At 39.6% G+C, this 27,430-nt stretch overlaps 1 protein-coding gene across 1 annotated transcript in view; it reads left to right on the top strand.

The window, feature by feature from the left end:
- Positions 1–27,430, top strand: part of AAK1 (AP2 associated kinase 1) — a 234,536-nt gene that overhangs the window by 159,142 nt on the left and 47,964 nt on the right. Inside the window, exons 6-12 of the mRNA XM_042780842.1 lie at positions 1,266–1,347; positions 2,060–2,192; positions 9,748–9,851; positions 12,008–12,087; positions 21,060–21,214; positions 22,217–22,503; positions 26,072–26,350. Of these exons, the coding sequence (XP_042636776.1) occupies positions 1,266–1,347; positions 2,060–2,192; positions 9,748–9,851; positions 12,008–12,087; positions 21,060–21,214; positions 22,217–22,503; positions 26,072–26,350 (1,120 nt within the window). The remainder of the gene's footprint in view (positions 1–1,265; positions 1,348–2,059; positions 2,193–9,747; positions 9,852–12,007; positions 12,088–21,059; positions 21,215–22,216; positions 22,504–26,071; positions 26,351–27,430) is intronic.

The following is a 27,430-nucleotide window of genomic DNA, read 5'->3' as shown; positions in this document are numbered from 1 at the left end:
ACTCCTCAGAAGGAAGACTAGACAGTCTACTTCCATAGAGATACTGCCTCAGAAACCCAAGGAGGGGTCGCTGTGAGTCAGAACTGACTCTACAGCAGTGAGTTTGTTTGTGGGTTTTTTTTTTTTTTTTGGAAGGTTATTGAGAAGTCCTGGTGGTGCAGTGGTTGTCTCACTCAGCTGCTAACCAAAAGATTGGAGGTTCAAACCCACCAGCTATTTCTTAGGAGAAAGATGTGTCAGTCTGTTTCTGTAACAATTATAGTCTTGGAATCTCTATGAGGACTTTTTGATCTGGCCTATGAGATTACTATGAGTCGGAATCGACTTGACAGCAATAAGTTTTTTGGTTTTTTTTTTTTTCTTAAGATTATTGAATTATCTACAGATGTTGAACCACTGACCTTGACAAGAAAAAGCTATAGATTTGTGACTCCAGTAAAGATTTTTCATAGGCAACAACTCTTACTATTACTACTAATACATCAATGGTCTGACATGAGCACTTATATCCTGACCCTTCCTCTGCTTTCATGAGTCACCTCAGGCAACCAGTCCTGGGGCATGAAGGCCCTGATGCACAACTGACCACAGTCCCATCTGTGCTTTAGAGACTCATGCAGCCCAAGTCATGTGCTCAGTAACACCAAGATACTCATTATAAGGACATACTTACACTACTCTTCTCTTGAGCCATAGATAAGAGGAAAATTGTTTCCCTGTGTCATCCCTTTTCCAGGAGCAAAGATCAAGGGTTCTCCGTCCCATTCAGCTCCCACCCACCTCAGCCAGAACCCTCATTCTGCCCCTTTCAAGAGCATCCCAACCAATATTACATATCTCTGTGGTAGGCCACATCGAAAGAGATTACTAGTTTTAGAAATTAATGAGCAACACATAGTATCAGACAACAATTTACAGGAAGAAGATTTTGTCATTTGAGGACCCAAGAAAAGTTGCTTCTAGAGTTAATATATAATAGTGCATTCATGTCAGGTCCCCATGTGCTCCTAAGATTAGGACTGCTGTTAGAGGACCACAGGCATGGCAGGGCCCTAACTTGGCAAATTGATTATATAAATGAAAATGATGACTTTTCATTTTATCTGCACTAATATTTTATACTCTCCTCTACAGATAGCTCCCAGGGAACTGGACTCTACTGAAGTTTAAAAATACATATATGTGTATGTGAGTGTGTGTGTATATCCCTGGCAAACAACAACAACATTAATGTATTTAACAAAAAATGAATCTCTTCATTTTAGATACACCACGCTGTCCTACCGAGCACCAGAAATGGTTAACCTGTACAGTGGTAAAATCATCACTACAAAGGCAGACATTTGGGTAGGTGCCAGCTTATCTGTCCATATCTCAGATATCAGCACTCTTGACTGTAGACTCCCAAAGTTAATGCAGACAGTACCATATTGTTGTCCACTTATCTCTCAGGATTATTCTTGAAACGAGACCAACCACTGCTTTTTAAAGCATGTCAAAGATTACTTCAAAGGCCTGTGAAAATTCCTTAGGTGATCTGCCCACGATTTTGTGGTTTTCACATATATGTTACTAGTTCTTAAAAGGAGCTCTGGTAGCATAGTGCCTAAGACATTTGACTGCTAACCAGAAGGCTGGTGGTTCAAACCCACCAACCACTCCTCGGAAGAAAGGTTGGGCGATCTACTTCCGTAGTGATACCTCCTCGGAAACCCAAGGAGGGGTTGCTATGAGTTGGGGCCGACTCGATGGCATATAACAACAACAACAGTTCTTAAAAGAAAAATAGCTGACATACTTGTTCTTTACTGGAGCACACTTTAATAATGATCATAGAAATAATGTAACTCGAGTTGACTAGTGGTATTTAGTTGTAATTTAGTATAGTGGTTTAGTGGTAATTAGTTGACTGATTGAGTATACGGTTCTAAATAGGCCAGTTGTGTGTGGTTTTTATATCTGTTAGTAATTGTGGACAGTACCAGGTCCCTCATTAGAGCCATTTGTGGTAATGGTAACTAAACCACCAATGAGCCATCTGCTTTCTTTCTTTGTTTAGGCCCTTGGATGTTTGCTGTATAAATTATGCTACTTCACTTTACCGTTTGGGGAGAGTCAGGTGGCAATTTGTGATGGAAACTTCACAATTCCTGATAATTCTCGATATTCTCAAGACATGCACTGCCTAATTAGTAAGTATTTCAACTTTCTAGCTTTTATTTTTTTAACCTCTAATCTCCAGAAATAAATTGGGGGATCAAGGATCAAGCAAAAGGATTAGGTTCCAAGAGGAAGGGGCTAGATGCCAAGATAAAGAAATTAGTTATTTGTGGTTGGGAACTCAGAGAAAATGTAATCTCAAAGATGGAAATGGTTATAACAATGGCTAGTGTAAGTGGTAGTTCTTTCACTAGAATCTCAACTCTGTTTCACCCTTGAGCAGACATTCTAACTGTGCTTTGAGCAGTACAGTACTGCTGTGTTCTATAGTTTGTATGGAAGCTTTAGTACCAAAAGAAGTCCAGCTGACTGACATCAAATGATAAGAAATTCATCTTTGCAAGACTGGAAGCAATTTAAACTAAAATGATTGCAGTGCATTGGCTAGAATGAACACGTAATTAAGCTATATAACTTTGAAACCAGATTTTCCTCATTTAATCATTAGATTTTGATAACAAGCACACATTGCTTTATTTAAAATAATGTTTTAAGATCCCCCACTCTTTTGTATCATTGTAACAAGAATATATACTAATGTTTATTAACCAGATATAATAATTTAGTATACACCCCTGTACTAAAATCCTAGTAAACCAGATTTTTTTTTGTCACGTTTCCACATTGGTAAAGTCATTTGACATCCAAGCTTCAACAATTATGCATTACAAATCCTGAGCCACACAGTTTGGGTCTTAGGTGGGGATGTACTAAAGAATGACAGAAGCAGTAAATGTCCATTTGTTAAGGGTCTACTTATACCTCATTTAATTTCTAAAACCCTTTATAAATTAAATAAAGCTTTCTTTTAGCTAAATAACAGATTGGCTTATAAAGAAAACAATATTACCCATGACTACTGTGTTCCTTTAAAAAATCATCTGTATGAGATCAAACAGTCAACATTTACTGTAAGCCAAGACGAGAAAGCAAGGGGACAGGGAAACTAAATTACTGGAAACAACACCAGAACAGTAATAATGAGAAAGTTGACACACTTTGTAAAATGTAACCAATGTCAGGAGCTCTGGTGGCCTAGTGCCTAAGACACTTGACTGCTAACCAGAAGGTGGCAGTTCAAACCTACCAGTCACTCCTCAGAAGGAAGGTTGGGCAATCTGCTTCCATAGTCATGATACCACCTCGGAAACCCAAGGAAGGGTTGCTATGAGTCGAGTCCAACTCCACGGCACTGCTTTTGGTTTTCATTTTTTTTTTTTTTTGGTCACTGAATAAATTGTTTAGAAATTGCTAAATAGAAACCTAATTTGCTTTGTAAACTTTTACTGAAAATATAATAAAATATTTTTTAAAAAATTAAATATAGTTTTATCCATTATAAAATATAAGGAAGCTGAGGCTGAGAAAGTATAGATACCTTACCTAAGCTCATAGCTTTTAAGTGGCTTTGGATGATATTTCCATTGTACCAGTTTTATCAAAAACTGATATTTATTAACAAAAAATGGAAGAGTATTAAAAGGAATGAGTTTGGCATTTAATGGTTATTAGATTGTTTTCAGAGATGAAGCATTATATCTATACTAGAGTGATAGCTATGTAAATGAGATTGAAAGGAAATAGAAGAAAGCTAAATTTAATGTGAAAATGATAGAATTTTTTGGAAATAATTTTGGTTTTTTTTTTAGTATTTGTGCAATAAATTCATGAGAAAAATAATTCCTTATGAATGTCTGTACCATTAACATCTTTCCCAAGCTCTGATCTATTCCATCTTAAAACTGCTTGAAGATTCTACTGTCACACTGCTATGTCTAAAAAAAAATTTTTTGAACATTTTATTATGTCTTAGGTGAAATTTTACATAGTAAATTAGGTTCTCATTTAACAATTTCTGCACAACTTGTTTCATGACATTAGTTACACTTTTCATAATGTATCAACATTTTAATTATTTCCTTTATTTTATCCCCCCCCCCCCTTCTGTTTCTAGTAATCTAGCTTCCTTACCTCTCCTTAGCTTCTCATATTGTTTTAGGGTAAATGCTGACCATTTGGTGTCAAGTAGTTGATTATTTAAGGAAGCACAGTATTCATGGGTGATGTTTATCTTATAATCCAGTCTATTATTTGGATGAAAGGTGACCACTGAGAGTGACTTTTAGTTCCACGTTCAAAAACTTTCTTTGGGCAGTAGTCTCAGGTCTCTAGTCTCTGTCATTCCAGTAATTCTAACCTTTTTCAGGAATTTTGAGTTTTTTGTACATTTTTTTTTCATGTTCTGCCCAGGACTGTCTGTTGTGCCCCCAGTCAGAACAGTTGGTAGTGATAGCCAGGAACTAACTATTTAGTTCTTCTGATCTCAAGCTAGATGAGGCCGTGGTTCATGCAGACTGTTAGTCCGATGGGACTAGTTTCTTATTTGAGTCTTTGGTGTCCTTCACTGTCTTTTGCTCCAGATTAGTAGAGACCAATAGTTGTATGTTATATTGCTGCTTGCAAGCTTTTAAGACCCCAGACACTATTCACCAAACTAGGTTGCAGAACATTGTCTTTATGAAGTTTGTGTTATGTTATGCCAGTTGAGTTAACCCATGAGAACTGTGGTCCCAGGCCTTCAAATCTAGTAAACCTATCCTGAAAGGTGTTTGGTTATGACTAGGCAGTATCTATAATTGTGCCTCCTAAGTGGCTTATTATATATACGAATATATTTGTGACACATACAAACGTGTATACATATACAATGCTGTCAATGATAGGATAATATCCATATGCCTACAAGGAAGACCAGTGAATACTACGATTATTCAAATTTACACACCAATCACCAAAGCCAAAGATGAGAAAATTGAAGATTTTTACCAACTTCCACAGTCTAAAATTGACTGAACATGCAAACAAGATGTCTTAATCCTCACTGGTGATTGGAATGCAAAAGTTGGAAACAAAGATGAATTACCAGTAGTTGGAAAATATGGCCTTGGTGAGAGAAATAATGCTAGAGATCACATGATAGGATTTTGCAAGACCAACAACACAGTCCTTGCAAATACCTTTCTTCAACAACATAAACAATGGCTATACACATGGTCTTCACCAGATGGAGTACTCAGGAATCAGATTGACTACATCTGTGGCAAGAGGCGATGGAGAAGCTCAGTATCTTCAGCTAAAACAAGGCCAGGAGCTGACTGAGGAACAGACCATCAACTGCTCATATGCAAGTTCAAGTTGAAGCTGAAGACAATTAAAACAAGTTCACGAGAGCCAAAATATGACCTTGATTATATCCCTCCTGAATTTAGAGACCATCTAAAGAATAGATTTGATGCATTGAACACCAGTGGCTGAAAAACCAGAGGAATTATGGGATGACATCAAGAACATCATCCATGAAGAAAGCAAAAGGTCATTAAAAAGGAAAGGAAGAAAAGACCAACATGAATGTCAGAAGAGACTCTGAAACTTTCCCTTGAGCGGAGAGTAGTGAAGCAAATGGGAGAAATGACAAGGTTAAAAGAGCTGAACAGAAGATTTCAAAGAGCAACTCGAGAAGACAAAGTCAATTATTATAATGAAATGTGCAAAGACCTGGAGTTAGAAAACCAACAGGTAAGAACACGCTCAGTATTTCTCAAACTGAAAGAACTGAAGAAAAAATTCAAGCCTCGAGTTGCAATATTGAAAGAAATTCTATGGGCAAAATATTGAATGATGCAGGAAGCATCAAAAGAAGATGAGAGGAATACAGATTCACTGTACCAAAAAGAATTAGTTGATGTTCATCCATTTCAGGTGGTAGCATATGATTAAGAACCAGTGGTATTGAAGGAAGAAGTCGAAGCTGCACTGAAGGAATTGACAAAGAGCAAGACTCCAGGAATTGACAGACTACCCACTGATATGTTTCAACAAATGGATGCCCCACTGGAGGCACTTACTTGTCTATGTCAAGAAATTTGGAAGACAGCTACCTGGCCATCTGACTTAAAGAGATCCATATTTGTACCCATTTCAAAGAAAAGTGATCCCACAGAATGTGGAAATTATCGAACAATAACATTAATATTACATGCAAGTAAAATCTTGCTGAAGATAATAGAAAAATGGTTGTAGCAATACATTGACAGAGAACTTGTAGAAATGCAAGCTGGATTCAGAAGAGGACATGGAGTGAGGGGTATCATCGCTAATGTCAAAGGGATCTTGGCTGAAAGCAAAGAATACAAGAATGATGCTTACTTGTCTTTTATTGACTATGCAAAAGTGTTTGATTGTGTGGATCATAACAAATTATGGATATCATTGATAAGAATGGGAATTCCAGAACACTTGTTTGTGCTTATCAGGAACCTGTACATAGACCAGGAGGCTGTCCTAACAGAACAAGGGGATACTAAAAAAACCAAACTCACTGCCATCAAGTCTCTTCGACTCATAGCAACACCTCCTTGGGTTTCTGAGGTGGTATCTCTATGGAAGTAGATTGCCCAATCTTCCTTCTGAGGAGTGGCTGGTGGATTTGAACTGCAAGCCTTCTGGTTAGCAATCAAATGCCTTAGGCACTACGCCACAGATACTACATGGTGTAAAATCAGGAAGGGAGTGCATCAGGGTTGTATCCTTTCACCATACTTGTTCAATCTGTATAAGATGTATAAGAAGAATATGGCATCAGGATTAGAGGAAGGCTCATTAACAACCTGTGATACACATATGACACAACTTTGCTTACTGAAAGTGAGGATGACTTGAAGCACTTACTGGTAAAGACTAAAGACTTCAGTCTGCAGTATGGATTACATCTCAACATAAAACAAAAACCTCACAACTGGACCAATAAGCAGCATCACAATAAATGGAGAAAAGATTGAAGTTGTTAAAGATTTCACATTACTTGTTTCCACAATCAACACCAATAGAAGCAGCAGTCAAGACATCAGACAATGTCTTGCACTGGGCAAATCTGCTGCAAAAGACTTCTTTCAAGTGCTGAGGAGCAAAGACATCTCCTTGAAGATTAAAGTGCGACTAACCCAAGCCGTGGTATTTTCAGTCACCTGTTATGCATGTGAGATCTGGACAATGAATAAGGAAGACCAAAGAAGAGTTAATGCTTTTGAGTTGTGGTATTGGAGAAGAATACTAAAAATACCATGGTCTGCTAAAAGGACTAACACATCTGTGCTGGAAGAAGTGTAGCCAGAATGCTCCTTGGAAGCCAGAATGGCCAGACTTCGTCTCACTTACTTTGGTCATGTTGTCAGAAGGAACTATTCCCTGGGGAAGGATATCATGCTTGGTAAAGGGAGGGTCAATGAAAAAGGGGAAGGCCTTCAACGAGATAGATTGACACAGTGGCTGCGACAATGGGATCAGGTATGGCAAGGATTATGAGGCTACCACAGAACCGGGCAGTGTTTCGTTCTGTTGTGCATAGGGTTGCTGTAAGTTGGAGATGACTTGATGGCACCTAACAACAACATACATATAACTACAGATATACCTACCTGTATATGTACAACCATATGCTCACATGGGCCTTCCTATACACATATAATCATACCCATGTCTAAAGTTAATTTAATTGCCATTGCTTCCTCACAATTTACACTTAATAACCTTCTCATCATTTCAGTATCTGTCAGTGGTGCCACCATTCAAGCCGGATGATTGAAACTTAAATTTGTCTTTGGCTCTAGCAGGAGTCTTAGGGTAGTCCAAACAGGTAATGTACTTGGCTGCTGACTGAAAGTTTGGATGTTCAAGTCCTCCTAGAGGCACCTTGTAAGAGAGGCCTGGCAATCTGCTGCTTCTGAAGAATCAGCCACTGCCAAGCCTATGGAACACAGTTCTGCCCAACACATGGGGCTGCCATGAGTTGGAGTTGACTCAGTCGCAGCTAGTTGGATCTCAAAAGCAAGAGAGAAGGAAAAGCCAGTCATTTCCTGTTGCTATTGTTGTTAGGTGTCCGTGAGTCAGTTTTGACTCATAGCGACCCTGTGTACAACAGAATGATACACTGCCTGATTCTGCGCCAGCCTCACTATTGTTGCTGTGTTTGAGCCCATTGTTGCACCCACTGTGTCAGTCTATCTCATTGAAGGTCTTCCTCTTTTTTGCTGACCTTCTGCTTTACCAAGCTTAATGTCCTTCTCCAGGGACTGATCTCTCCTGATAACATGTCCAAAGTACGTGAGTTATTTCCTACATTCTCTGCATTAATTCTTTCTTTAGAATTTCTCCTATTCCCATTCCATTCTCCGTAATCTCTTTACTGTCACTATACTATATGTAGACCAGCTCATGCCTCTAGTAGTGGATTGGACACTAGCCTTTCTTCTTCTTCAATTCATCCAACACACCCTCACCACCAGATTAATTTTACAGAACCCTATATCTCACATCCCTGTTCAGTAAACTTCAGGGCATTCTTTCCTTCCTCCGAGTCCTTCTTTGGTAAGACAGTTTTCTCACCATAAAAGTCCTTTCCTCTCCTTTCCCCTGCCTAAGTAAATTCTGCCCTGACTTCAAGGACTGATCAAGTCCGGCTTCTTCCAAAGCCTTCATAAGGCTGAAGTGCATCAATCTTTTCTAAACTTAGTGTCCAAGCCATTCATTTTATGACTTATGCAGTAAATTGCCTTTGCATTGTTATTTGTATGTATATGTACATGTGTGTTTGTGTTTTCTCAAAGGTTTTTTTTCCTGAGGTATTTTTCCAGCTTCAGAGAGGGCAAAAGTTTAAAGGACCTGGAAACAGGCAGGTGATCTGTGGATCAGGGTAAAAGTAGACAAGTATATGTTATTTTGTGGTTTCTTGTACAATTAAAATCAGCTAATATCTCCAACAGAAAATAAGTGAATTCATAAAATTTGGATTTTGATGTATCACTAATCATCTGTTTAGCAAGAGAATGTGAGCTAAAGAAGTCAGAAGTGACACCAGATCGCCTCTTAGATGTCAGAGTATGAAGCTGGTATCTTGGTTCAGTGGTGGAATTCTCAGTTCCCGTGCAGGAGACCCAGGTTTAGTTGCTGGCCAGGGCACCTCGTGTGCAGACACCACTCATCTGTCGGTGGAGCCTTGCATGTTGCTATGATGCTGACCAAGTTTCAGTGGAGCATCCAGACTCAGAAGAGTTAGGAAGAAAAGCCTGACAATCTCCTGTCGAAAATCAGCCAGTGGAAACACTAAGAATCGAAATGGTCCTATCCCATTGTGAATAGGGTCATCACGAGGTGGGGTGACTCTGCAGCAGCTAACAAAGGCTACAGCTTTGCCGGAGTCCCTGTTGTGCAAGACAGAAAGTGTAAGCGTAAAGTATCTTCGTTAAATTAAAATACTTTGTTATTTTCTTATGAATATTAAGAATTTTAGGAACATTAGAGCTGCTCTTTCAGAGAAAGGAGAAAAACAGCTAATTGTGTGGTCTGATTTCTGTGAAGTATAAAAATTTGAAAAATAACGCAACTTGGTAGTAAAAGGGGAAGATTATGCTTCCTAGCTAATGTCATAACTGTTAAGATATTATGAAATAAGTTGACATATATTTGTCTTAGGGTATATGTTGGAACCAGACCCTGATAAAAGGCCGGATATTTACCAGGTCTCCTACTTCTCATTTAAACTACTCAAGAAAGAATGCCCAATTCCAAATGTACAGGTATGTAAATGGGAAGTGAATATTAAATTGCCATTTATAATCCCTGGGGTGTTAATCAGCCTTGGGAATGAATATAGATGTCCCTTGTTTTATCTGTGAGGAGACATTCAAGCAAAGCTAACTATGAAGCATTCCCTATACAGGGAATCTGTTTTTCCCATGGAATTTAATTATAAAATTGAGACAATTACACTAGGGGAAAAAACTCCCCAGAAATTGAGTTGTATACTTTGGGTAGAGATCAACCAACTACGTGCCTTGTCAGCTTGCACAGTTCTCAGAAAGCCCTTTGTATTTACCTGCTAGGTGGTTAGACTGCTTCCCTGAGGCACGAGCTACACTTGCCTTCTTCCTTTTGGAAGTTATACCCCTTGTTCCTTTTCTCCTTCATTGCAGTAGAGCTTTCTTGATTTTGCTTCTGCTGTTGACAATCTGTAACTCACCTTGCAATTCTTCTGCCCTCCCCATATACATCAGACCATGGGAATGTTTTCTATACTTGATAATCGTTAATTATGCACTCAGTTTTCAGGGTACTATGCTTGCGAACACCTGATAATCTTAGCAGGCACTTGACTGCTAACCAGACTGTTGGCAGTTCAAACCCACCAGCCACTTCGTGGAAGGAAGACTGGGCTATCTACTGCCGTAAAGATTTACTGCCTTGGAAACCCAAAGGGGGTCCACTATGAGTCAGAATTAACTCTAAGGCAGTGAGTTTGGTTTTGGTTTGAGTATAAAGTAACTCTCTTGAGCATTTGATTAATGGATACCGTAATAAATTAGGTTCTAATTTGAAATTTTCTTGCTAGTTTTTTTTAAAATAATGGATTTTTGATGTCATTATTAGGCTTGGGAGTGCAGATAAATAATGCTCTTTCACTCCCTCACTTGGAATCAGATGTGAGGATCATAGTATTGACTTTATTACTAATAAAGTTGAGCCAGAGAACATGGCTTGACCAGTCAGGCTCCCTAACATTAGACTCACATGACTAAGTAGTAAATGCCTGATTCTAGTGTGCTCTTCCATGAAGGAAGGATGGCAAAGGTGAGCACGATGAGCTTTTTTTGTCCCAGTCTTATCAGTCAGATAAGTTATTCTTCTCTTTTGAAGAAGAAATGCCTGAAAGGCAGAGAAGAAGCTAACAGCTTAAGTTTTCTAGCAGAAATTCCTCCCACATGGAAACATAAAGGAAATGGAATGTCCTTCCTAATAGTTTTATAGCTTGTATTTGATTTATTAAGTTTCCCACATTAAAATGAGGATTCCTATATAATAAGCTCATGTGTTTGTGGTCCCACCTTTCCATTCATAAAATTAAATAACATGAAATACGATTGGCAGCATTCGTATTGGTACCAGCATTTTGAAAAAATAAACTTCACCACAAGTCTCAAGTCATTTCTGGTAGCTTAGTGCTCAAGGCACTTGACTGCTAACCAGAAGGCTGGCGGTTCAAACCCACCAGCCACTCCTCGGAAGGAAGATGGGGCAATCTACTTCCATAGTGATACTGCCTCGACAGCACATAACAACAAAAAAGTGATGAGCAATTGTTTTGTGGTTGTGGGCACTGATGCTCCCTCTAGAGGTGATATGAGATGAATGGTGTAGAATCCATGCTAGAGAAGCTGTTTGGCTTGTGAACTGAATGACAGCTCACACATTGGGAAGGGGTGTTGACTGAGCAAGCACATTGATGTCCGTAGTTTTTTCATTCCAATGAGAAGAATGAAAACTCCCTGGTTTGGGACACTAGTCAGCTGGGAGTGAAGCTTAAATAATATTGCAGACGTCTCCTTTTCATTCCTTTCATAGCAACACTTCTGAGCAATGCTGTAGGAAGAGAAGAGTACTGAGATCAAGCACCAGTGACCTGAGCCTGGTCCAGAGGTGGAGGACAATGGAGGAGGAGTGGGCTGGGTACAGGCTGTTCTCTCCTCTTCTCAGATATTTTGCCTCCCCAACTGGGCCTGTGTTGGGTAGGATATGCATTTGGTTAACTTACCTTCTCCCTACCAGAGATCAGGGACTGGAAGCTACTCTGGAAGACTCTGTTATGTATTTGTGTCAGCCATCAGGCTGGTTAATCTTTTACAAAAAAAAGCTGTGATGTCCTTTTTTTTTTTTCTCCCCTCTCTTAATTCTATAGAACTCTCCTATTCCTGCAAAGCTTCCTGAGCCAGTGAAAGCTAGTGAGGCAGCTGCAAAAAAGACCCAGCCAAAGGCCAGGTAAGAATTACCTTAGCACTTACCCTGTTCCAGTTGCTATAGTAGCAGTAGCAGGGATGGATGTCTTGTGTTTCTTGATTCTTCTACTGCCTTGACCCCCAGGCTGCACAGCACAGGGAAACATGCTCTCTCCCCTAGGCAGAAACTGTTCTGGGGGAATATGGGGGAATAATGAAATACTCTAGTCTGCATTTGAAAGAGAATCAAGAACTCTACAGCTGTTTTCCTTGCTTAGGGATAGGCATATGGGCATTCAGAGATGAGGCTCAGCGATGAGGCGTCAGCAGACTTTAAAGGTTGTCTAGTACAAGTATCCTAAACATGTGTCCTGCCTGAGTTTAGCATCGCTTACCACCCCAGTCCTCCTCCCCTTTTCCTTCTTTTCTATAACTCCAGCCACATTAGGAAAGTACAGATCAGAGCACTGAATCAATGAACAGCACTTTCTGTGTTAGTTGGGGTCTTCTGAGAAGCAGTTACCGAGAGAGGGTTAAACAAAGAATTTTATTAGGGAGTATGTTCCTGTGAGAGAAGATAGGGAGGGAGCCAGGAAAGGCTGAGGAGAGCCATCAGAAAGTGGTATAATCTGACCCAGAGAAAGCAGGGAGGTTGGGTGGAAGTGACCTAGGCTGCCCCACCCTACAAGTTGACCATCAGAGGACTCCCCCATCTTGCAGAAAGGAGACTGCCTTCCTCGCCCTGCAGTATTCAGTTGACAGGGAGCAGCCTGTTAGAAGCATGGCCTCAGAGCATACATGGCAGTGACTGAGAGCACAGCCCATGAGGTACTTGTTCATTTACACCCCTGGAGTTAAAAGTCTGCAAGGCACATTCTCATGACTGCCACACCTTTCAAGTAGCAAATTCTAGGGGTGGCCCAGGGGATGTTTATACCACTTTTTTTCTATCACATTTCCATGGCAGGGAAATAATTAACTGTCAACACAGTATCCAGATAAGAATGTGTGGAGTTTAATAGAACAGGAAAACAACTTCTATATATAAAAAAGAATCTTGAATCTTTATAGACTGCTTGTATGCGTAGAGCTATACCAGATATGGCTGTAAAGTAATGAGACGTTGGTTTTTAAAAAAACTTAGTAAACCTCATATTCATGTTCTTATTTTGCAGTCTTTTGATTTCTTAAGGTAATTCTGGCATGCTTACCTTTTTTAGACTTGATTTTGGAGCTAGGCTAAGAAAAGATCCCTTTCCTAATTCCCACAAAGGACACATTAAGAATTACAGTAACCACTATTTGCATGATACTCAGTTGTTTGCACAGTGATTTCATTTGTGTTATTATGTTTGATGCCAGTCCTAAGAGGTGTTTTTTTTTTTTTCCCCATAAACTCTCCTTTTATTGTAGTCACACTATTATTCATTGAGGCATCATATGTCCCAGATATCATGCTAGGTACTTAACATAAATGATAATAACTCCTCCCTCCCCCTTAAAATAAGCTTATGAGGTAGTGGTGGTTTTTATTCTCATTTCACAGGTGAGGGTTAGAGACTCAGAAGTGTTAACTGCCCAAAGCAGTTAGTTGGTCAGTGGCAAGTAAAAGGCAGAATCATCTCCTAAATTCATACTCTTTCTACTGTGCACATTAAGTGATAGGGCTAAGATCACACAGCTAGGATGACTTAGACCTAGACATCCTGGCTGCAAAGTCTGTATTTTCTTGCAGCATATTGAGTTTCATGCACACAGCTTGGGCATGCTACAGTTTGAAAAATGGCTTCACAAGAAGAATGCAAAAAAATAAATAAATAATAAGGGCATTTAGAAGCAATCAGCCCTAGGACACGATGGCCCTTGAGACCAGAAGAACTAGATGGTGCCTGGCTACCAATGCCAACCACTCAGGAAAGGATCAAATCTGGAGATCCTGGATAGAGTGGGAGGGAAAACATGGAACAAAATCCAAAAACTCAATTATGACCAGAATTACTAGTCAGAGGAAATCTGGCGAGACTCCCAATACTATGGCCCTGGAATAAATTCTGTGCCTGGAATAAAACTCACCCCAGGGGTAGGCTCTCAGCCCAATAGTTAACAAGATGTACACGCAGACCTCACAACCCAGGATGACACAGCCACATAATCTGTGGTAATACATCCCTTAGAGCAATAGACCATGGGACACCAGAGGACCAACATTCAAATTGAGGAAATGCAGGACAAACAGGAGTGCATAATTATGAGGGGCACAGAGGGAGGGTTGCAGGGTAGGGTTGGACATGGTGAATGGGGAATGAAACTAAATGTACGTGTTACATTGAATGTAAAACAAGCTCTTAAAATAAATAAATGAGGGGAAAATAATTTAAAATGGCTTCACAGTCATCGAGCATATCTGCCTTATGGAGTAGGTATTGTTTTCTCACTTTCACACTTAAGAGACCTAAGGCCGGAAGAGGCAAAGTGACATGTTCATTGTTACACAGTAAGTGGGGAGCTGGAGCTCAAAAGTAGTTTTCTTTGACTCTACATCCCATTGTCTCTAAAACGAAGAAGATCAACTTAAAGGCTGTCTTTTTTTTTTTTTTTTGCAGTAAAATACACATAGTAAAACCTTCACCAATTCAACAGTTTCTACCAGTATAATTTAATAACATTACATTCTTCATGTGTGTAACTTGTATTGTTATGGAGAGAGACTTTGTAAAAAAAAAATGTATAAAAATGTATTGTAAAATATATACAGTAAAAGAATTTGCCATTTTAATTATTTTTAAGTATACAATTTAGTGACATTGTTGTTGTTGTTGTTATTTGCCGTCGAGTCGGCCCCGACTCATAGCGACCCCTCTTTGGGTTTCCGAGGCAGTATCACTACGGAAGTAGGATTGCCCAACCTTCCTTCCAAGAAGTGGCTGGTGGGTTTGAACCGCCAGCCTTCTGGTTAGCAGTCAAGTGCCTTAGGCACTATGCTACCAGAGCTCCTTTAGTGACATTAGTTCCATGCATCATGTTGTACAACTATTACCACTATTTCCAAAAAGTTTTCATCAACCCAAGCACACCTTAAATAATAACTCTCCATTCCCTACTCTTCCCAGAGCCTGGTAAGCACTAATAACTTTGGTCTCTGTACATTTGCCTATTCTAGATATTTCATGTAAGTGGAACATGGAGGCATTTAGCATTTGGATTTCTATAGACATCTGTTCCCCTCCTTTACCCTTGGCTGTATCATTATTACACCTTCTCCTTTTCTCCATCATCTGTCTTATTTTCGTTCTCACATTTCTTCCCTAGGTTACAGCCTCTTCCAAATGTGATAGCTTCTGTATACCACTTCTCTACCATCACAAGAGCATCCCACTAGCAGGATGCCTAATGAAAAGCCTCTGGGCCATAGTAGACATACCTTGGAGGCATGTGTAGGAAAGGCTGGGGCCAGCTACTTTGCTTCCCGTTTTATATTTCATGGAGGGTGTACCTAACATATTGCCTGACATGTTTTGGAAGTATTCATGAAGCTTGTTTATTTTGGTCTTAATGTCCTCTACATACTCCCTAAAGTACACTTTCAAAACATAGTTGACTCTGGTCTGAGTTAGATAATAGCCAAATGCTTGGACTGCTAGAAAATGAATGGAGGTTACCACCTAAGCTTCAGCATCATCACAGGGAACAAGCGGACCGCATGGTACTCTTCTGTTTGGATTCTATTTGGCTGTGAGTTATAGAAAGTCCAAAATGTTGTTGTTATTAGGTGCTGCCGCGTCAGTTCTGACTCGTAGTGACTCTGTATACAACAAAACAAAACACTGCCCAGTCCTATGCCTTCCTCACAATCATTGAGCCCATTGTTGCAGACACTGTGTCAATACATCTTAATGAGAGTCTTCTTTTTGACTGACCCTCTACCTTACCAAGCATGATGTCCTTCTCCAGGGACTAGTCCCTCCTGATAACATGTGCAAAGTATGTATGTGAGACAAAGTCTCACCATCCTTGGTTCTAAGGAGAATTCTGGCTGTACATATTTCTTCATTCTTCTGATAGTCCATGGTATATTCAATATTCTTCACCAACACCATAATTCAAAGGTACCAACTCTTCTTCAGTCTTCCTTATTCACTTATTCATTGTCCAACTTTCACAAGCATATGAGCCAATTGAAAATACTATGGAATGGGTTAGGTACACTTTAGTCCTCAGCATGACATCTTTGTTTTTTAACACTCTAAAGAAGTCTTTTGTAGGAGATTTCCCCAATACATCATTTGATTTCTTGACTGCTGCTTCCTTGGGCACTGATTGTGGATCCAAATAAAATGAAATCCTTGACAATCTTAATATTTTCTCCATTTATCATGATGTTGCTTATTGGTCCAGTTGTGAGGATTTTTGTTTTCCTTATGTTGAGGTATAATCCATACTGAAGGTTACAGTCTTGGATTCATCAGTAAGTGCTTCAAGTCCTTTTCACTTTCTGTAAGCAAGATTGTGTCATCTGCATATCACAGGTTGTTAATGAGTCTTCTTCAAATACTAAGGCCATGTTCTTGTTCATATAGCCCAGCTTCTAGGATTATTTGGTCAGCATATAGATTGAATAAGTGTGATAAAAGGATCCAACCCTGATGTACACCTTTCCTGATTTTGAACCACACAGTTCCCCTTGTTCTGTTCAGATGACTGCCTTAGTCTTAGTACAGATTCCACATTAGCACAATTAAGTGTTTTGGAATTCCCATTCTTTCCAATGTCATCCACAATTTGTTATGATTCACACAGTCAGATACCTTTGCATAGGCAATAAGACATAGGTAAACATCTTTCTGGTATTCTTTGCTTCTGTGAATCTAGGAAAATTGGAAGTTGTCAAAAATGAAATGGAACACATGAAGATCGGTATCCTAGGCATTAGTGAGCTGAAATAGACTGGTATTGGCAATTTTTAATCAGACAATAATATGGTCTACTATTCCAGGAAATAGTCTACTATGACAAATTGAAGAGGAACAGTAGTATTGCATTCATTGTCAAAAAAAACATTTTCAAGATCTGTCCTGAAGTACAGTGTTGTCACATGCCTACAAGGAAGACCAATTAATACAACTATTATTCAAATTCAAATTAATACAACTATTATACACCAATCACTAATGTTAAAAATGAATAAATTAAAAATTTTTACCAACTTCTGCAGTCTGAAATTGGTCAAATGTGCAATCAAGATGCATTGATAATTACTGATGATTGGAATGTGAAAGTTGGAAACAAGAAGGATCAGAATTTGGAAAATACTATCTTGGTGATGGAAACAACACCTGAGTTTGCATAATGGAATTTTGCACGACATGACCTGTTCTTGTTAGGTGCTATCTAATTGGTTCCCACTCTTAGTGACCCTGTGTATGACAGAACAAAACACTGCATGGTCCTGCACCATCTTCACAGTCGTAGCTCTGCTTAAACCCATAGTGGTAGGCACTGTGTCATTCTCTCTCATTGAGGGTCTTCCGCTTTTTCTTTGATCCTTTGCTTTACCAAGCATGATATCTTGCTCCAGGGACTGGTCCCTTATGACCAACCACATGACCAAAGTACATCAGGAAAGGCTGTACTTCTTCCAAGACAAATTTGTTCATTCATCTGGCAGTCCATAGCATTTTCAGTATTCTCTGTGAAAAGCACAGTTCAAATGGGTCAATTCTTCTTCAGTCTTCCTTATTCGTTGTCCAGGTTTCACATGCTTATGAGGCTATTGAAAATACCATGGCATGGGTTAGGTACACCATAGTCTTCAAGCTGACATCTTTACTCTTTAACACTTTAAAGAGGTCTTTTGCAGCAGATTTTCCCTCTGCAATATGTCATCTGATTTCTTGACTGCTGCTTCCATGGGCATTGATTGTGAATTCAAGTAAAATGAAATCCCTGACAACTTCAATCTTTTCATCACTTATCATGATGTTGCTTATTAGTCCAATTGTGAGGATTTTTGTTTTCTTTATGTTGAGGTATAATCTATATGGAAAGCTGTAGTCTTTGATCTTCATCAGTAAGTGTTTCAACTCATCTTCACTGTCAGCAAACAAGGTTGTGTTGTGTGCATATCACAGGTTGTTAATGAGTCTTCCTCAAATCCTGATGCAATGTTCTTCTTCTTATATCCCAGCTTCTCTGATTATTTGCCCAGCATACAGATTGCATAAAGATCAATATCCTAGGAATTAGTGAGCTGAAATGGACTGGTATTGGCCATTTTGAATCAGATAATCATGTGGTCTACCGTGCCAAGAATGAAAAATTGAAGAAGAGGAATGGTGTCACATTCATCATCAAAAAGAACATTCCAAGATCTGTTCTGCAGTATATTGTCAGTGATAGGATAATATCCACATGCCTACAAGGAAGATCAGTTAATACAACTGTTATTCAAATTTACACACCAACCGCTCAAGCCAAATGTGAAGAGATTGGAGATTTTTACCAAGTTCTGCAGTCTGAAATTGACCAAACATGCAGTCAAGTGCAAAAGTTGGAAATAAAGAAGTATCAGTGGTTGGAAAATATGGCATTGTTGAAAGAAATGATGCCAGAGACCATATGATAGAATTTTGCAAGACTAATGACTTATCATTGCAGATACCTTTTTCCAACAACATAAATGGAGACTATAGCCATGGACCTCACCATATGGAATATACAGGAGTCAAATCAACTACATCTGTGAAAAGAGGCAATAGAGAAGTTCAATGTCATCTGTCAGAACAAGGCCAGGAGCTGACTGTGAAACAGACCCTCAGCTGCTCATATGCAAGCTGAAGTTGAAGCTGAAGAAAATTAAAACAAATACACAAGAGCCAAAATACAACTGATTATATCCTACCTGAATTTAGAGACCATCTGAAGAATAGATTTGACGCATTGAACAGCAGTAACCAAAGACAAGTTGTGGAGTGGCATTAAGGACATAAAGAAAGCAAAAGGTCATTAAAAAGACCAGTGACCTATTCATTGGAAATACCTTTTTTCAGCAGTGTTAATGATCACTTTACACATGGATCTCACCACATGGTGAGCAATGGAATCAACTACACCTGTGGAAAAAGATGATGGAGAAGCTCAGTCTCATCAGTTGGACAAAGACCAAGGGCTGACTGTGAAACAGACTATCAGTTGCTCATATGCAAGCTCAAGGTGAAATTGAAGAAAATTGAAACAATTCCATGAGAGCTGAAGTACAACCTTGAGTATATCCCATCTCAAGAATAAATTTGACACATTGAACACTAATGACAGAAGATCAGATGAGTTGTGGGAGGCCATCATACACGAAGAAAGCAAAAGAATCACCGGAAAGAAAAAAGACAGAATTCTGAATCGGAAGAAATTCTAAAACTGGCTCTTGATCATAGAGTAGCTAAAGTGAATGGAAGTCCAAATTAGCAGTGGCTTATAAAAGATAGATTTTTTTTCCTTGCCAATAAACAAAGTCTGGTGGTAAGCAGTCCAGGAGCAGTTCTGCTCCTTGAAGCCCTCAGTAAATCAGGCTTCTTCATGCTCACCAGTCTGCCATCCTTATGTGTGGCTGTGATATCGTGGACCAATATGGCAGCATCCCTCTTCCAACCAACAGGATCAAGACTAGCCAAAGAAGTGTGGCAAAGAGAATATGTTAGTCATTTCTTAAGGGTATTAGAAACTGGCATGTAATGAACTGCTTACGTCCCACTAATACATAGACACACAGCCAGACCTGGTTGCAAGAGAAGCTGGGCAATGTAATTTTCACTCTGGGTGACCCTATACCTAACTGAAAATCTTATTACCAACAAAGAAAGAGAGTATGTGTATGGAGGAAATGGATTCCTGTCACACTCCCGAATCCTTTATTTTGAATTATTTACTTCTTTCTCGTTGTCTTATTAAATACATTCATTTATGTACTTTCATTGTAGGGAGACCATTTGACAGCTAGTTCTAACCAAGTTTGAGTTCCTTCTACGTACGAAATAATTGATCTCAAACCCCTCTTTGCATCATTACCCAAAGTGTATTCTGGGAAATCCTACAAGGTAATGTGGGTAAAAGGATCCCCAGATCAAATATGTTTGAGAAGCATTCCATTCTATATTCTTTTTGAGGTTCTCCATGAATATTCACACATAAAAAGTTCTAAGATGTTCTGAAGGAAAGAAATCTGCTCAAGTGTATTTTGAAGTTTGTTAAACACTTGCTTGCCCACTGTTTTGGTTATCTAGGGCCACTTAACAGAAATACCACAAATGGGATGGCTTTAACAAACAGGAATTTATTCTTACAGTTCTGGAGGCTAGAAGTGTGAGTTCAAGATGCCAGCCTCTAGGGGCTGGGTGAAAGCCCCTTGGTCTTGGGCGTCAGCTCTGCCTCTTGCTCCCATCCCACTGAAGCTAGAGGTATCTCTTCACTCAGGCAGCTGCTGGCTGCTGAGGGTGACAAACCCAAGGTCGACAACTGAAAAGGCACAGTCCCAGTATTACCAAATCACACGGCAAACTGTTGATTCAATCCATTAGAAGTCCCAAGATCAGCAGAGCATGGAAGCCTGCTTCATAAAGACTTGGCTATATGCAGGGTTCAAGCATGCAAAAAAGCTAGAGACCTTCCTCAAAGCTACTTCTTATATACTGGAAGCAGACCACATCTCTAAAGCAGCTACTCAGCTGCTCCAGTAGATTCCACCATGGAACTGACTGTCACTCTCACCATGGGGAATAACTACATCCAGCTGCCCAGCCACTCAGCCAGACCCAGACAAATTGACAACAACCATAACTACTACACCCACAAATTTTTTTTTTTTCTCATAACATGTATTCCTATGGAATACCCTTTGGGAAATGTTGATCAAACATATCTGGAAGGTTTGAATGGGTATTGAGGGGAAAACATCATAGACACTGCTTACCCTGTCTCTATTTTCCTGCACTTTAACATGTTTCTGTTTTTCTTTTACTTTTCTAGATTGACAGATCCCATTCCCACCACAGAAACTTCAATTGCACCCCGCCAGAGGCCTAAAGCTGGGCAGACTCAGCCCAACCCAGGAATCCTTCCTATTCAGCCAGCTCTGACACCTCGTAAGAGGGCCACAGTTCAGCCCCCATCTCAGGCCGTGGGTCAGTAAATAGATTGGTTTGGAACATAGTGTACCTGAGTAATTTCAGGATAATAGAAAACTCTTAGAAAATCTGGTTTTGCTTCAGGAAGACTAGGTAGATAAAGAATAATGGTTTTCCTTAAGAAGAAGGTGAGCTGCCATTAAAATTGTATGACAAGTGCTTAGAAAAAGAAACACTTCTCATTGAATTGCCAAATGGTTCTCCAAGACTACTGAAGTCTCTTGTCTCTATTTTTTCTAGACTTGGCCCTGATTTTGTGGTTTGGTCCATTAATCCCCTACCTACTTCTTTATTTCATACACTTCTTATGCTTCATGTGCCTTTAAAGAAGTAAGACTCATCTCTTTTTGATACTCCACAGATATTGTTTCTTTAATGCTTTGTCTCTTGAACTATTTATCTTCCTTCCATGTTTTGCTATTCTTTTTGTAATGAGTTGACTGAGCTAGGTTTTATAATGAGGATTGATCCAGATTTTCAGTTAACTGAACACAGCCATCCCTTTCCAACCAGAAAGCTGCTTTTGGTAAATTTGGTGGCCACCTACTTATAGCCAGGCATAAAGATTAGAGTTGTGTACTTCCATGCAAAACATTCTGTTACATTAAAGAATCCCTCCATCATACAGCATTCCAACAAGTGCCAAGATTTTGTTTATATACAGTAGCCTCAAAGGCCATTTGAAGATGTTGATACTCAGGGTGCTGACTAAGGGAGGAATTGACAAAGTGGGCTGATGAATAAGGGAAGACTTTCTGAAGAGGAAAATATTGAATCTTGTTATTGAACCTTGTTTTGAAAGATAGGAAACACCTAGTTTGGCAGGAAGAAGGAAAGACATTCCCGGTGGGGTAGAGCATGTGTGAAAATACCGAGGAGTTCATGGATCTTAGGATCATCTGCCCACTTACCATCCCCTCTTTATTCCTTTGGCAAGAAATACAGTGATTTTGTCTGAAAGAGTTTTGAGACTTTATATGGAGTTTATTCTCATTGCAGGACCCAGCAGTCAGCCTGGCCTTTTAGCCAGTGTTCCCCAACCAAAAACCCAGCCCCAACCCAGCCAATCTCTACCACAATCTCAGCCCAAGCAGCCACAAGCTCCGCCCACCCCTCAGCAGCCGCCTTCGACTCAGGCTCAGGGTCTGCCCACTCAGGCCCAGGCCACACCCCAGCACCAGCAGCAACTCTTCCTCAAGCAGCAGCAACAGCAGCAGCAACCACCACAACAACCAGCAGGCACATTTTACCAGCAGCAGCAGCCGCAGCAGGCCCCAGCTCAGCAGGTAAGGTGCTCAGAGCCTGATCCTTGCTTTGCAAATCTGAGTCCTCACTGTGAAAGACCAGTTAGGTACAGGATCTTCCTTGGGGAGTTGGTTTGTTTGAATCAGGATCCAAATAAGATCCACATACTGTATTTACTTATTCCTTCTAATTGCCTTATTAAACCCACTTATTTGCATGCTTTTATTATGTTGTTGTTTGCCATCGAGTCAGACCCGACTCATAGTGACCCCTCGGGTTTCCGAGGCAGTATCACTACGGAAGTAGGTTGCCCAATCTTCCTTCAGAGGAGTGGCTGATGGGTTTGAACCTCCAGCCTTCTGGTTAACAGTCAAGTGCCTTAGGCACTATGCTACCAGAGCTCCTTGCTTTTATTATACAGAGCCCATTTTGTCAGCTAGTTCTAATCAAGTTTGAATTCCCTCTACATATGAAGCCATCTGTCTCACCATGTATTTTTTTCCATTATCATTTCAATTTTTTTTTTTTCACAATTTTTACTATGGGAATCATATATTTCTTTTATAATGATTGATATATCTTTTAAGCCCCCTTTTATCCATTGGGTTTCCTCTCCCTTTTTTTTTTAACCCTTTTTTCCATTTATTCATTATTTTTAAGAAACTTGGTCATAACCCCGTTGCTCAACTTACAGCCAAATAACAGGCCTATGAGGTAAACAATAACACCAGGGAGGTATGTCTGCCTTAGATCAACCATACGAGATCAAAAGAGCAGTGTTTGCCCAGGGATGAAGTTCAGAAGGTAGGAAGGGATATGAAAGAGACAAATGGAAAATGTAACCAGAGGGATAATGTGGGAAGAGTGTGGGGACTACATTCAGTGTCATGAAACAAAACGTGTATGAACAGTTGAATGGAAAAACCAGTATGCTCTGTAAACTTTCACTCAAATCACAAAAAAAAAAGCTAAAGGAACGGAAGAAAGAAACTTGGTCATGTGTCCTGTGGAATTTTCTACATTCAGGATTTGGCTGATAGTATCCCTGTACTGTCATTTAATATGTTCCTCTATCCCCTGTGCCTAAGGCATTTGACTGCTAACCAGAAAGCTAGCGGTTCAGACCCACCAGCCACTCCTCAGAAAGAAGGCTGGGCATTCTACTTCCACAGTGATACCACCCAGAAACCCAAAGACAGGTTGCTATGACTCAGGTCCAACTCAACAGCAGTGTGTGGTTTTTTTTGTTTTTTTTTTAATCCCTGGGGAGCTAATTTCATGAAAATTGATCAGTATTAGATTCAGTTTAGCGGTGTTTATTTTTCCTGTCCTATACTGGGAAGCATATAATATCTGCTTATCCTTTCTTTTAGTAATATTAAGATCAGTCAATGGCTATAGGTAATGTCTGTTGAATCCATTGGTTTAATGTTCCTCCTCAGCTTAGTAGTCATTATTTGTTATTTCCTGAATCCATTAATTAGTTTATTCAGGTTAGCAAATAATGATATTGTAGCATTACTTCTTTAATTAAAGGCTTTAATTAAATTTTATAGGAAGAACTTTATCAACTATTTGATTACCCTGAGGTACTGCTATTTATACCAAAAAGGCAGGACAAATGCTTGATTCTTTCTCTTTGTTCACAAATTTTCGGAATATTAAGTTTGTTCCTGATATCATCCAAAGAGGAACAATGAGGTGCTTGGTTCTTTTGAATCATTATGAACTCATAGATATTAACATATTTGGTGTGTTTTAGTAATTGCCGTTTTTAGAAAATTATTTATCTTGATGCTCAAATTGTCCCTATTTTGGCCAGTATAACCAGCTGAACCAGGCTCATTCTGCACTGGACCATTTCTCCAAGGAGCTTTGTCTCCCTTTAATGGAAATGGTGGTTAGAGACCATAATCTTAGTGCTAGGGATATGCATCTGCTAATGGGTTGGTTATTGGTTATTGTTTCTAGGACTTCTCAGTAGACAGCTGCTAAGAAATATGTTTTGTTTTGTTAAGAGAATATACATCATGAGTTCAGATTTATATTCCCAGTTCAGATTTGGGATTACAAAGTTTTTGTTTAATTTATTGGATTTTGTGTTTGTATTTTTCTCATCTGGAAATCTTGATTCTCAACAACGTTAACATAATTACTTATTTGATTTATAGTTTCAGATTAATGGTATCAATGTAATTACTGAAAAAGTTTAAAGTTGTCTTGCCCTTTTTAACCCTTATGATCTTAACCACATTATATCTTGGGGAAAGCTGCCAATTTTATACACAGTTAACTTTATTTGTTTTATTTTCCTTTTGAGTTTTGCTATTGCTTTTCAGACTTTGAAATAATTTTGTTTTATGAATATGTAAAACATTTACATAGATCCAGAGTTAAATCTGCAAAATTCTATTTCCTCCATCCCATATATAAAGATACTCTCCATTCCTATTTACAAAATGTTCCATCTTAAACATATATCATAGTTTACTCAATCTGTCTCCTCATGACAGACAGTTGAGTTGTTTCAAGCATTTTGCTGTTATAAATAGGCAGCTATTTTTGACATCTGTTTCTTTGCTAACCCTTTGACTTTGCCCCAAAAGGCAAACAATATTGTCTCTGTTAACTTTATAACTGAATAACAGTATTTAGGCTATTCAAAGATAAGATCCTAACTTTTTTTCATCAGTAGGTCCTTTTGAGCGTTGTTTGTGTGCCTAGCACATAATCCCTAGCAATGGGTAATAAACATTTATAAGAAGTGGTCCTTATCCTTAGGAAGCTTACAAGAGAATATAACTTGAGACAATTGGTTACCGTATAATAGAAAATATCAATAAATGTCATAGAGTATACTGAATATTTTGAATGTTTAAAGACTGTGCTATTGGGAAACAATTTCAGAGTATCTTGAGAGGCGTCTTAATAGCTGACTTGGCATTTAGGTTATTCTTTCTGTGCCATCGTCATTTCATTCTATTCATGTAGAGAAGCACTTTATTTTTGGCTACTTCCAAATTCCTCTGTAGAGATTACTTCTGAAAAGAGAATAGCAAACTGACTGTGGCTGGAAGAACATTCTGTCACACTCCAGCTTGTGGTTTGCATGATCTTTAGTCAGGTAGGTTCTCTCAGGCTAAGTCATAGAAACCCACTAGGAAGCTCAGTTGATAGTATAGAAAGCAGCCCAGTGCATTGGCTTTAAAAAAAAAAAAACAAACTCAGTGCCATCGAGTTGGATCTGACTCATAGCGACCCCTCCTTGGGTTTCCAAGGCAGTATGTCTATGGAAGTAGATTGCCCAGCCTTCCTTCTGAGGAGTGGCTGGTGGGTTTGAACCACTAGTCTTCTGGTTAGCAATCAAATGCCTTAGGCACTACACCACCAGAGCTCCTAGTGCATTGGCTAGGGCCTGGCAACGTAAGGCACTGCTGTTTTTATTGGAATCCCTTTGAGGTTCCCATTATGAGTTTTTAGGCTCTGGCTTTTGGCTTCCAGGACTGTTCTTAGCTGTTACTGAGACATTCGTCTTTTGTGGTATGTGGTTCCAGGACAGGAGCAGGCCATTATGCACTTCCTCATTTCTTGCTACTGTCTCCTGCTCAGTTTCAGGCAGTCCATCCAGCAACCCAGCAACCAGCGATTACTCAGTTCCCTGTGGTGGCCCAAGGAGGTTCTCAACAGCAGATGATACAGAACTTCTACCAGCAGCAGCAGCAACAGCAGCAACAGCAACAGCAGCAGCAGCAGCTGGCCACAGCTCTGCATCCACAACAGCTGATGACTCAGCAGGCTGCCCTGCAGCAAAAGACTGCTGTGACAGCAGTACAGCAACCCCCAGCACAATCATCAGCCCCACAGCCAGCCCCTGCTCAGGAGCCAGTGGTAAGGAATCAGCCAGGGCTCAAAATGCAAAAACAGAGGGGGAGCATGCAATGAGGTTAGGGAAAGGGCAGAGAAGAAGCAGCAGTAGCTGGTGGGGAGGGCCTGTGGGCTAGGGCCAAATGGCTTCTCCACCCTAGTGGTTAAAATATTTGATCCTGTTTTGGTACATCCAAGGACGAAGTATTCTGTAAAATGTAGACATTTTTTAAAAATAATTCTAAGCTACTGGTAACAGTGAACATTCTTATTTATCACTCTGAAATTAGACTGGCAAGGAAAGTGGTTCATTGTGTCATTGCCACTGTTGAGCAGTCAAAGACCTCACTAGGATTAAAGCTAATCCCTTTACTTCCAAGAGACAGTTTGATCATTTGTGATCTTTGTAGTCTCCAGTGGTTCATGTGGGCCCTCACCTTTACTGCATCCTGGCAGTGTTGCTTATTCTTTGTCTTGGATGACATTACTAGCCTACTGTGCAGAACCCTTCAATGTACCATGACCTGGTCCCTCTGGGCCCTAGAGTATCTACATATCCATATATTTGAGCCACACTTTAGAAGTTGGGCATGTCTACTTCTAGATATCAGCTACATGTAGCCTTAGAACACTTCTATCCTGCCTTGATTGATCTCTATAGTTTTGGGATCCTCAGGCACATAGTACTTTGGCATTTAGTAAATGACCTTTATTCTGTACAGAGATTTTTCTACTTAGCTCTCCAGTTTTATACTGATAGAAAATGACATTCTACATACCAAGCTGATAGAGTATCACTGCTGCTCTGTTATTCGCACAGGAGTCCAACTCCTAGATGAGGCAAAAGTAAGAAACCATCTTTCCGAGGACTGGTTTCTAATAGAGTTTTATAACCCATTTTAAACCAGGAAACCTATCCCTTCAAAAGAAAGCAGTGCCATAAATAGATTGTCTTCTTTAAGTCTCAGCTAAGTGTGTATTCAGTGTCGTTACACCTTTCTTTCTGAAACAACTCATCTTTCCTGCAAGAGTGTGGTAGACAGCTATTCTTGTATTTTTAACAAAAGGAAGTTCCTCTTTAATGAAGCAAGAGTTTATATATAT

Source organism: Orycteropus afer, unplaced genomic scaffold (assembly GCF_000298275.1).
Source record: "Orycteropus afer afer isolate SDZICR_OR568_19922 unplaced genomic scaffold, OryAfe1.0 scaffold00065, whole genome shotgun sequence".
NCBI lineage: Eukaryota > Metazoa > Chordata > Mammalia > Tubulidentata > Orycteropodidae > Orycteropus > Orycteropus afer.
The sequence above is the reverse complement of the archived record's forward strand: the minus strand, read 5'-3'. Positions and strand labels throughout refer to the sequence as shown.